Source organism: Microcaecilia unicolor, chromosome 14 (genome assembly GCF_901765095.1).
Source record: "Microcaecilia unicolor chromosome 14, aMicUni1.1, whole genome shotgun sequence".
In the NCBI taxonomy this organism is placed as follows: Eukaryota; Metazoa; Chordata; class Amphibia; order Gymnophiona; family Siphonopidae; genus Microcaecilia; species Microcaecilia unicolor.
In genome coordinates, this window is record NC_044044.1 from 24,271,900 (window position 1) to 24,284,580 (window position 12,681).

The 12,681-nt window shown below is 47.1% G+C and overlaps 1 protein-coding gene across 1 annotated transcript; it reads right to left on the minus strand.

The window, feature by feature from the left end:
* Nucleotides 1-1,960: 1,960 nt before the first annotated feature.
* On the minus strand, nt 1,961-12,000 carry PSME2 (proteasome activator subunit 2). Its single transcript, XM_030187254.1, is given in 13 exon segments — nt 1,961-2,212; nt 3,613-3,699; nt 5,368-5,422; nt 6,441-6,508; nt 6,591-6,625; nt 6,628-6,658; nt 6,872-6,973; nt 7,136-7,174; nt 7,849-7,935; nt 10,800-10,810; nt 10,813-10,862; nt 10,964-10,995; nt 11,848-12,000. Coding segments are annotated over 13 exon segments (726 nt in total). The 5' UTR covers nt 11,896-12,000; the 3' UTR covers nt 1,961-2,131.
* Nucleotides 12,001-12,681: the final 681 nt, after the last annotated feature.

A 12,681-nucleotide genomic window follows, 5' to 3' on the forward strand; every position in this document is an offset into this window, starting at 1 on the left:
TTCCAGCGGGACAGGGGGTGTCGCGGTTCCAGGTATGGGCAAGAAATGGTTGTCGGTATGTGGGGGAATTTATTACATCTGAGGAGGGTTTACTCCCATCGTTTGAACAGGCACAGGCTAAGTGGAACTTAGGAAGGGTGGACTTCTTTCCTTTCCTACAGTGGAGGCACTACTGTGCCACCTTGACTACTTCAGCATCGCAAGGGCCTACCTTTACCCGATTAGATAAGATGTTTTGTCAAGTTCCGAAGTCAGCGAATAGGTTGGCGGTGTGGTATGCACTGGGAAAGGAACACAAAGATGCTACTTTTTTTGCTGGCTTGGCGAGTTGGTGGGGGGAGCAGTTGGGAGAAGAGATCACAGTGGATATGCTTTCCAATTATTTTACATGGGCATTTAAATCAACTCCTAGTGCGAATTTGCAAGAAATGCAATTTAAGTTGTTACATGGGGCGTTCATAACACGGGAGAAGGGTAAGCATATGGGCTTATGGGAGGATAGTACATGTCTGAAGTGCAAACATAGAGAAGGAACATTGATACACACTTTTTTGGAGTGCACAAAGTTAGCCCAGTTCTGGAGCACAGTGGTGGAATCGCTGGAGTGCACATTGGGAGTCCCCATAGAGTGGTCTTACAAGATACTGCTGCTGGGAGATGAGTCTGAATTAAGTGATCAAGGCCTGCAATATTCTCAGGTTCGGTTTGTGGGTGTCGCTCTTATGGTGGCACGGAAAACAATATTGGCCCAATGGACACTAGTAGAGCCCCCAGTTGTCAATCTCTGGTTAGCCAGAATGAAGCAGATGGCTTGCTGGGAACAGGAGCGCTCTAAGTCTTTGGGTCCGCGTGGACGGGGATTTGGGCATTTATGGCAACGCTTTGAGATGTTGTACTTTGGGTCTCAGGTTTCTCCAGGAGCAGGGGGGGAGGGCAGGGGGGAAGGGGGGGGGGGGGGAGGGAGGGGAAACATTAAAACAAAAAATGAGGTGGAAGGTTAGGTGTGATAATAGCTGTTGTGATCTTTGTCATGTATACATAGGATGTGCATTTGTCTGTGGCTTAAAGTTATTTATCATACTGGATAAAGGAGATGTCCTTGTTCTAGAGTTAATGGACAGAAGTTGCTGTTCTGTTATGTTTGCTGCAAAGTATGAAAATTTCAATGTTCTGTTATATGCCTTTCACACTTACAATAAAAATATTTACAAAAAAAAAAAAAAAAGAAGTTAATGTGAGCAAGTTTAAAGCAAAAAAACCTGACCCAATAGAACGGTTCTAAATTCACTATTAAGAATGAGAAGTACGTGATATTTTGAAAAGACAAAATATATTTTTATTAAAGGAGTGACAGTGCTACTTACTGACAGTTAGATCTTTACATCCCTAGGATGTAATGTGGCATTTAACTATTTACTCTTCTGCATCATAAGCAAAGTCAATGAAGGACTGATGCACTGGATCGGGAAATCTAAAAACACTGGAAGGTCAACAGAAAATAGTCTGTCTTGCTGAAGGTGGAAAATTACAAAAGTTGGAAGGTCAATGGACAACCCTCTGTCTTGTTGAAGGATGGAAAGCTGTGTTTTTGCCTTTTCTCTGCTTTGAGCTTATGGTTTCAAAGGTGGACTGCGAATATATCCCTTCATTTCAGAGGTTCTGACCTACAGGGATTTAGTTATTTATATATTTTTTAAATAAATAGAGGACTAAAATTCTAGCTTACTGGCAAGTCCCTTGATGACAGACCAATAAGGAAGTCCTGATCCATTGAGAATACTTAATGCCTACAGACTGTGTTCACTCACCCTGTAGAGGCTATTAATTCAGCAATTATGTATGAAGGTGCCAAACAAATGTTCATCAAACGATAACAGGGATTGTTTACCATAGATGAGGTAACCTTGTCAAGTAGCAGCAAACATTTACTGAAAAATCTTTTGCCTTTTACATTGTTTCATTTTTTTTTTTTTATAAACAACATAGTTTTTACAGCCCAAGATGGATACATTGTAACAACTACTGTATATTTCAAAGCACGGACACAGAAACCACACAAGGTGGGGGGGAGTGGCTAGAGAGCTTTCAGAATGTGGAACGAAAAGTTCCGCAGAAGAGAAGATGAGGACACTCAGTACATGGATGGTTTCTCCTCTCCCTTGGGATTAGTGATCTTCTCTAGGTTCTTTGTGATGATGTCATAAAGCTCCACCTTAAAGCACATAAAGGACAGGACATGAATATGTTAAACTAGAAGTTCTAAGGTAATTATTGCATTGAAAACAATCCTAGTATATTATAAAACAACACATACATGCACCAGGGGCATAGCCAGACTTCGGCGGGAGGGGGGTCCAGAGCCCAAGGTGAGGGGGCACATTTTAGCCCCGCCGGTGCCGCTAACCCCCCCCCCCCCCCCCCCCCGCCGCCGCCACCACCACCACCACCAACTTTGACGACCCCTGCCGCCGACCCTCTCGACCCCCCTCCCGCCGCCGCCATCGCTGTGGGCTACCTTTGCTGGTGGGGGACCCCAGCAGTCGAGGTCCTCTTCTTCCCGGAAAGGCTTCATTCTGTTTCTCACATCTTCTTCCCGCGAAGGCTTCGTTCTGTTTCTCACATCTTCTTCCCGCGAAGGCTTCGTTCTGTTTCTCACATCTTCTTCCCGCGAAGGCTTCGTACAACGTGCAGGACATCAGAAACAGAATGAAGCCTTTGCGGGAAGAAGATGTGAGAAACAGAACAAAGCCTTCACGGGAAGATGCGAGAAACAGAATGAAGCCTTTGTGGGAAGAAGAGGACCTCGACTGGTGGGGTCCCTCACCAGCAAAGGTAGCCCACGGCGGCAGAGGGTTGGCAGCGGGAGGGGGGTCGAGAGGGTCATCGGCAGGGGGGTCCAGGGCCAAATGTAAGGAGGCCCAGGCCCCTGTAGCCATGCACGCACACAAGAAATTGAGGGGGAATTCATCAAGTAGCATTAGGGTGGTAAATTGCATTATTTGGCCCTTAACTCGACTTAAACAGCCCTAATGTTGCTTGATTAAAAATAGCATGGCGATATTTAAGTTGCCATGGGTTACACAGTAATGAGATGCAAAATATTTGGCACCTCACTACTTTGTAAATAACATAGCATGACTTGTGCTAATACACTGCAAATCATGTTGTGGTGTAGACGCGTGTATTGGACACGCGCAGGTCCCATTTTTCAGTGCACCTGCAAAATAGGCCTTTTTAAATTTTGGGCCGAAAATGGACGTGCGGGAAAACAAAAATCGGCCCGTGTCTATTTTGGGCCTGAGACCTTACAACCACCCATTCACTTAGCGGTAAGGTCTCACGCGTTAACCGGGCGGTAATCGTCAGCACACGTAGAATGCCGAATACCGCTCGGTTAGCACCATGCGCCGGAAAATAAAATATATTTTCGGGCGAGCATAGTGGACACATTTAAAAAAAAATAAATGAGATTACCGTCCGGGCCACGCGGTAGCTGGGCGGTAGTTCTGAATTGGCACGTCTTGGGCACACATAGGCACCTACGCGGATTAGTAAAAAGGCCCCCAATTGAACCAGGCTATAACAAAGATCTGCCTGAAATCAGAAACTCACATAAAAGCCACGCAGGTCCATCAAAATGCTACGTATTTCCACGTATGCTGCCTCATCCTTCTCATGAACTAGCATGCGGTAATCCATCTGTAAATAGAGTGGAATGTCAGATCAATGGAAATCCAAGGTTAGACGGTTTCCTAAAGGACAAGTCCATAAACCACTACTAAATGGACTTGGGAAAAATCCACAATTCCAGGAATAACATGTATAGAATGTTTGTACGTTTGGGAAGCTCGCCAGGTGCCCTTGGCCTGGATTGGCCGCTGTCGTGGACAGGATGCTGGGCTCGATGGACCCTTGGTCTTTTCCCAGTGTGGCATTACTTATGTACTTATGTACGCTGCACATGGAAGATGCTGTCGGTTCTGCCTTCTACCTTCTCCAAATAATGTATTTGTTATATTTGTACCCCACATTTTCCCACCTATTTGAAGAAGGGGATAAGGGAACGGGGGGGGGGGGGGGGGGGCGTTACTGGCGGAGGAGAAGATAAAACCCAGAGGAGGGGCCAACGCAGATTCTTAGCTCAGGGAGTTCCACTTGTCAGGAGAAGGCACAGATCATTTTCCCCAGAGGGCTGGAGGCAGGGTAAAAACTACGACTAGGAAACAGCAAGTCAAGCGGAAGATATCCAGAAGGACCAGACTGAAGTCGCAGATGTTGACAGCCAAAAATAATTTATTAAGACTGGCTGTCAACATCTGCGACTTCAGTCTGGTCCTTCTGGATATCTTCCACTTGACTTGTGTTTCCTTGTGTGTTTTTGCGGGAGAATTGGACTCTCTTTGTTGTTTTAAAAACTATGACTCCCAGCAGCCCTTGAGGAGGCCTTACAACAGAATCAAAGACTTCCTATCCCAGCAGCCCCCCAGTGGAGCCCAAGGGAAATGCAGGTAAAGGTGAAACCCAAGACACGGTCAGGAGGCCAGGAAAGGAAGGGGAGCCTCTAAGCAGAATTGATCAGGGGGAGGAGGATCAGCTGGAGAATGGGTGGGGCGAGGAGCCCATGGAATGGAAGGGGGAAGAAAAGGAGGAGGAAGTGAGGCAGGAGGGGGCCGATGGATATTGCAGCTCTGGCAAGATCCAGAGGTGGAAAGTTTCAAACAGCAGGTAACCGCTTGATGCGGGGCCTGGTTAAAAAAGGGAAGGCAGTGGCTATCGTGGAGGAGCCAGGAAGAGACGGGATCAAGTGGGTTGAAGCCAGGAGATAGAGCTGGCCAGAGAAGGGTGGGACCCCTGGAGGCTGTCTCCCTCTGAACTGCTGGGGGGATTTTTAAACTGCTTGCTTTTGAACTGCCTGTTTGGAAGTGATGTTTTCTTTGAACTGCTTGTTTTTTAGAACTGTTTTTGTTTTTGTGAATTGCTTATTTTGAATTGTATCATTGTGACTGCTGAGATTCATGCCCTGTTGGTGTTGAACTGCATTATTGAAACTGATGGGGGATTTCTGAGCTGGGTGTTTATGAACTGCATTTTTGAAGCTGTTGAGATTCCCGAAACTGTTTTGCTTTTGGAACTGCATTATTAAAAACTACTGGGGTTTTTTTTAACTGTTTGTTTGGAATTATATTCTTAAAACTTGGGCCGGAGGAGAAGAGGAGGGATCCTTCACACTGTGCTTCTGCATTCACTTCTCTGTGGTTTATAGTTTCAGAGGAAAGTCATACAATAGGACCCACAAAAGACCCAGAAGCATTCAGAAATCTTGGGGGATAACAAAAGGCAGGGACAGACTCAGGAACCGTCACTCACCACATAGGTTTCCTTGGAAGCCTTGGCCACAGCATCTCCCCGCTCAGAGAAATACCTGCAAGGTGTGGAGAAAAAGAAAGTATGAAGTATTTTCACAACATAGGTCTCAATCATCAAGCCACCGGAGCTTTGCTGGTATAGTGGTGAGTAGTAGGGTCGTGAATTTGTTAATGTGTCTTCAGTTAAGGCATCTTTAAAAAAACATAGGGCCCCTTTTACCAAGCTGCGGCAAAAGGGGGCCAGCGCTTGTGTTGGCGTGTGTTTTACACATGCTCCGAGGCCCCCTTTTAACACAGCTGGTAAAAGGGAAGCCTGTAGGAAATGGCCATGCGGCACGTAAAGCTCTTGCCGAGCAGCTATTTCGGGGGGGGGGGAGCCCTTACCGCCATCCTTTGAGGTGGTGGTAAGGGCTTCCGCATTAAACCAACGGTTACCGGGCAGTGTGCGGCACTGCCCGATTACCGACGGGTACATTCATTTTTGTAGTGTCGGAAGTGACTGCATGCTAGAGGTGAGAACCACCTCTGGGCCTGCTGCGGTAGCCCGGAAGTACTTCCTGTATAGCCCACATTGGGCTTACCGCTGCTTAGGAAAAAGAAGCCCATAGTGCATATTAGAGCTGTACCAAATAGCATAGTTTACTAGTCAGTCAAATACGAATGACGACAAATATTATTCGGCCAAATACGAATAATGGTCATTGAGCTTTAACATTAAAAAAATAATAAAAGAAGCAATGTGAAATCGGAGATCAAGTGTTTATTTCAGTAGGATTCAGCACAGCAGAGCCCTGGATTATTTGTATTTGAATTTAAATCACTATTTGCCCAAAAACCGTAGGTGGTGCCAATGTTTGCATTGTCTTATGCCCACCTACCTTGACCCCACACCCCACCACAAGTGGAATGAGCTCAGCCTCTGAAACACTCCGGCCTCTCTCATCCCTACCTCAAATGCATATCTTCCTGCCACCACCTGGTACCCATTCATTAATATCTCTTTGCTTTATTCTCTCCCATTTCCACATCATCATTTATTTCCCAATCTCTTTTTTTCAAGCCCTTGTCCCTTACTTTGAAATGTTGGTCTGAAACGTTTCTACTTTGGTTTTAATCGCAGTGATCCTCTCCAGCACCTTCTCCTGCAGAAAGACAAAGACATATAATTATCAACCTTGTGGAGCTTAGCTATCTGCCTCACCTTCTCCAGACTCCGAGTCTTACCTGAATTGCTACTCCAAAATCATTTCCATCCTCAATTTAGGGATCAAGTGCTGAATCCAAGTGATGACCTGAAATTTCAATCAGATAATTATTATTTTGATGATCTCTCCGAATCCCCATTGGCAAGGTACCAAGGTACTACTGTGAGGAACATAAGTTCATATTTCCAGAAATTTGCCAGCCTGACTTAGGTAGAAGGAGATTGGCCTTTAGTACAGTCGATTGGTCTGTGTTGGAGTTACTAGAGTTCAAAGGTTACATATTTCAGAATGTCATTTTACCATGATGCACTTCTCCTTGAGGATCCGCACTTCTGGTTTCACCTGGTTCAGCAAGCTCATTACTTTCTCATTACCCTTTAGAAAGCCACATTTCGGGGCTGGGAAGAAAACAGAAAGAAGCCGCAAAAGTTGATCAATATGAGAAAAGCATAGAAAGAAAGAGGTGGGACATAGAGAAAAAGGAAGATGGATGAGCATGGGACAGCCAGAAAAAACAATAACATAACATAAGAATTAAATATTAGTTGATGTTTTCCTTACTGTCTTCTTTTCTTCCTTGTCTGTTTCCATTTTTGCACTCTCCTGGGGAGGCGGGAAGGGAAGCAAATGGGAAAAATTGATTGAGGTTGTGATGGTTTATCAAACATATAAACGGCGAGTGACCGACTCACTCGCAAATGCGCAGTAGAGACTTCCCTCTCTGTCCCGCCCCCGCATCAATACGTGATGACGAGGGCGGGACAGAGAGGGAAACTGCGCCGCCGAGGTTGATACCGCTTCCCCCCCCCGCCCGAGGTCGCCGCTACCGTTCCCCCCCCCACCCGGCCCGGGCCCTCTCTCCGCTACTAAACTTATACATCCATTCGCTAGAAAGCAGCACGCACATCAGCTGAGCTGGCGTCGGCCTTCCTTCCCTGCCTGTGTCCCGCCCTTGCTGACATTACGTCACAGGAGGGCGGGACACAGGCAGAGAAGGAAGGGCTGACGGCAGCTCAGCTGATGTGCGTGCTGCGTTCCGGCGAATGGATGTATAGTTTAGTAGCGGAGGAAAGGCCCGGCCGGGTGGAGGGATGGCGGCGACTCCGGGGGTAGGGGGGGTGGGGGGAATGGTAGTGGTGGTGACCTCGCGGGGAGGGGAAGGAAAACCCCAATACCAGCCCGTTTTACAGGCTTAACGGCTAGTACATATATACAATGTGCATCCTCATGTCCCCTCCCATGCCCCACTCTGATCCCCTAACTCTCCACTTGCTTACCTCATCTTCCTTTGGTGGAGGGTCGGGGATAGGAATATCGAGCTCAGTGTGAATACTGGAGAGATCTGTCACATTCAGAGACCCTTCCTGCCAAGTAAAGAGAAGACAAGAAGTCACCCCTCCACAAAAACACCCTCTAAAAACTTTTCTAAAACACTTGCTCCAGGGCTCCTTAGTAACTTAATCTCTGGAGAAAGACTTTAGACTGTGTTAGAAGTTTCTCAACGAACCTATCTATGGAGGGAGCTCTTAGGATGACTTGAGATGTTCTGTTACCCAACAAGAGGGAGGCTTTGGACAAACTCTTTTCAATAAAGATGCCGGCCATCTTTTTCTTTGCTAATACGGTTGGGCCCGGCCAAATGGCAGATTTCACCGGGTTTGAGATGGCCAGCATCAATTTTCGGCCATAATGGAAAATAATGCCGGCGATCTCAAACCTGGTGAAATCCAAGGCATTTGGTCATGGGAGGAGCCAGCATTTATAGTGCACTGGTCCCCGACATGCCAGGACACCAACCGGGCACTTCTAAAAATTAAAAAAAAAAAAAGAAGCTCCCAGGTGCATAGTTCCCTTACCTTGGATGCTGAGCCCCTCAAATCCCCCCAAAACCCACTCCCCACAACTCTACACCATTACCATAGCCCTTATGGGTGAAGGGGGGCACATACATGTGGGTACAGTGGGTTTTGAGGGGTGTTGGAGGGCTCCCATTTACCACCACAAGTGTAACAGGTAGGGGGGGGGGGATGGCCCTGGGTCCACCTGTCTGAAGTGCACTGCACCCACTAAACTGTTTCCAGGGACCTGCATACTGCTGTCATGGAGCTGGGTATGACACTTCAGGCTGGCATAGAGGCTGGCAAAAAAATGTTTTTTAATTTTTTGGGGGGGTTGGGAGGGGGTTGGTGACCACTGGGGGAGTAAGGGGAGGTGATCCCCGATTCCCTCCGGTGGTCATCTGGTCAGTTGGGGCTACTTTTTGAAGCTTGGTCGTGAAAAAAAGGGACCAAGTAAGCTGCGAAAGTGCTCTACAAGCTGGCCAGTTTTTTTTTCATTATTGGGCGAGCCGGCCATCTCATGAGCACGTCCAGTCCCGCCCCGACCTGCCTTCACTACCCTACCAGACACCCCCTTGATGTTTCGCCGGCTCCCGCGACGGAAAGCAGTTGAACACGGCCAATACGCTTTCAGATTATATCGATTTGGCCGGGTTCAGGAGATCACCGGCCATCTTCCGATTTGTGTCAGAAGATGCCGGCGATCACGTTCGAAAATGAGTCTTAGTAGTAAATGACAGCAGATACAGCACTTACGGTCCATCCAGTCTTCCCAACAAGATAAACTCATTTTACATGGTATGTGATACTTTATATGTATACCCAAGTTTGTTTGTTCTTGCCTTTCTCAGGGCACAGACCGTAGAAGTCTGCCCGCACTCTTCTTGTACTAAAACTTCTGAGCTAACGTCGAAGCCCCTTAAAATTTACACTCCAGCCCATCCATATCTATTCAGTCACGAGGGCATAGACCGTAGAAGTCTTCCCAGCTCCCATTTGTTTCCTAATTACTGGCGTCACCACCCAATCTCCGCTAAGATTCGCGGAACCATTCCTTCTAAACAGGATTCCTTTGTGTTTATCCCACGCATGTTTGAATTCCATTACAGTTTTCATCTCCACCACCTCCCACGGGAAGGCATTCCACATATCCACCACCCTCTCCATGAAAAAAAAATACTTCCTGACATGAGCCGTGTTTCTCAGCCATAGGGCTGCTTCAGGAGTCAATACCAGATAATTACACAGTGGTCTTCATCCAGTGCATTGAGAATAAGTAAGTGCATTGATAAGAGTGGAGGAGTGGCCTAGTGGTTAGAGCACCCGTCTTGCAATCCAGAGGTGGCCGGTCAAATCCCACTGCTGCTCCTTGTGATCTTGGGCAAATCACTTAACCCTCCATTGCCTCAGGCACAAACTTAGATTGTGAGCCCTCCTGGGACAGAGAAATATCCAGAGTACCTGAATGTAACTCACCTTGAGCTACTCTGAAAAAGGTGTGAGCAAAATAAAATCTAAATAAATAACTATATGGATTGTTACTACTATTGGGATTCTGTTGCTACTATTTCAGATTCTGCATGGAATGGTGCTATTCCACTAGCAAGATTCCATGTAGAAGCCTGCCACTTGCAGATCAGCAACGCAGCCCGCGCAGGCTTCTGTTTCTGTGAGTTCTGACGTCCTGCACGTACGTGCGTCAGACTCACAGAAGCAGAAGCCTGCGCGGGCCACATTGGTGATCTGCAAGGGCCGACTTCTACATGGAATGTTGCTAGTGGAGGAGTAGCCTAGTGATTAGTTTAGTGGAACATTGAACGTTGCTACTATTGAGATTCTACATGGAATGCTGCCGAGTGGAGGAGTGACCTAGTGGTTAGAGTACCGGTCTTGCAATCCAGAGGTGGCCGGTTCAATCCCACTGTGCTCCTTGTGATCTTGGGCAAGTCACTTAACCCTCCATTGCCTCAGGTACAAACTTAGATTGTGAGCCCTCCTGGGACAGAGAAATATCCAGAGTACCTGAATGTAACTCACCTTGAGCTACTACTGAAAAAGGCTTGAGCAAAATCCAAATAAATAATAATTCACATGAGACATTGTCTTGCTTTAAGATAGCGCTGTAAACAGCTCAACCTCCTCTTTTCTGCTCGGCAGTTGAGCTGTTTTACAGCACTGTCTCACGGCATGCCTTTTCCATGACCACTGGCACTTAGAAAAAAACACTTAATTCTAATGCTGAAAGTAGCACGCGGTGGAACCACAACTGCCCCCCCTGTCTCCTGGGCAGCCCGGTGGTAGGGCTGATTTGCCAAATGCTACCCGGCGGTTAACTTACCACTGGCCGATAAAAGGACCCCAACATCTACATGTAAAGCATTTTATTTTACCTTTAGGAGATATCAAGCTGGATGACCTTCAGTGGTAAAAAATCCAGACAGGAATTCCTCAGCCTAAGAGAAAAGGAAGAGGAAAAAAAAAAAAAGTTGACAAATGGAAAGAAAGAGTGAAGTTATTAGAGAACTTTTTAAAATGCTGACGAGTTGTGCTTTACCTCTTGGAGAGGGTGATCCTGAAAGCCTCAACCTGAGAGAGAGAGAGAAATCAGAACGTTATTTCTCACTTTGTCTATTGATGCTGAGCTGCTTTCCAAGATGAAGCCAAGGTGGGGGGGGGGGGGGGGAAGCAGGTTCAAGGCTGCCAAGAGATAAAACCAGACCAGGGGCAAACAATGCGCCCCCTCCCGCCTGCCACGTACTGCCGCCTCCCCGCTTGCCCGTGCTGCTGCCCCACCTGCTCACTGCCGCTGCCACAAAGGCGCTACCCATTCACTCGGTACAATCTCTCTCTAGTCTTTCCCTGCTCCGCAGTGTTTCCTGCGGGCCGCCAACAGCATAAAAAAAAAGCAGCAGCTTACCTTTGGCTGGCCTCCTAAGTGTTTCCTGGCAGTGCGGACACAGGACATTGTGTCAGAGGAGGCGGGACAAATCCAAACACATCCAAAGCCAGTTAGAGGCTACAGGGTAGCCTGCAGGAACACTGCCAAGAGGAGGACGAGGGAAAGGCGACAGAGAGACTGAACTGGGGCATGGGAGAATTTATGCTGCTTTATGGCCGGGGCCCCCTTGGAAACCGGGCCCAGTGAATCTTGCCCCCCCCCCCCCTCCGCCTCGGCAGTCAGGTTGTGCCAATGGCTGGAGATGGCAGCAGGGTTTTTCAGGTTGTCACTTGGGATAGTGAGGGCAGAATGCATCATATTCTTCAGGCCCAGAAGGGTTTGGGAAAGCGGAGTTCATGCTGTGCCTGGAGCAGGAAGGGAAGAGGTTAGTTCAGGGAGCAGGCTGGAACTGAGCTGCACCTGCTAAAATCCGGAAGTACCACCCCCTCCCCCTGGAGAAAAGCCCCTGGGACAGATGTCCTTAAAAGCATTTCATCCACCATCTCCTTGGCCTCATTGTTGATCTTCAGGGCACAGGTTTTCACCATTATTGGAATTGCTGTTTAGGTGAAGGTGTCAGCTTCCTCCTGTCTCTGTCTTAGCCGGCCTTTCTCTGCTTTGTGCCTATTCACTTTAGAAAGCTGCTTTCACTTTCGGCTTGCTTTCTGCTGGCCTCCGGTGATTGGCTGGCTGGGTGCCAGGCTGAGGATCTGAGCCTCTGGGCAAGGGTTGCTTTCAGTTTAGAAGCAAAATGGGGAATTCCTCCTGTCTTTCACCTGTAAATAATTTATGTTATGATTGTTGTGTGACTGTAAAGTAAAATTCTCAATTAAAAAAAAAGAGAGAAGGGGAATTCCAGCAGCTACAAGGCTGGAGAGCCAGACAGAGAAGAGAGAGAGAGAGAGCGAGAAAGAACATATAGTTATGCATTTCATTTAATCACTGTGGGATTCATTTTCAAAGCTCTTAGACTTACACAGTTCCATAGGCTACTAACCTAATAAAAGCATGAAGGGCTATATAAATTATAAACAGAAATGAGCAGATCCTGCTATGGAAACTCCAAGAAGACACTGAATGTAGTGCAAACACCAGAGAACGAGAAATAAATATGTATTTCCCTGTGCACATTTCAAAGGTAGAGAGATAAATTTCTGTACTTCCCAAAGCAGGGAAAGTAAACCAAAGACTTCCGATAGAAAGATGGAGGAGTTTTGTAACATAGTAGATGACGGCAGAAAAAAGACCTGCACGGTCCATCCAGTCTGCCCAACAAGATAACTCATATGTGCTAATTTTGTATACCCTACTTTGAATTGTACCTGTGTTCTTCA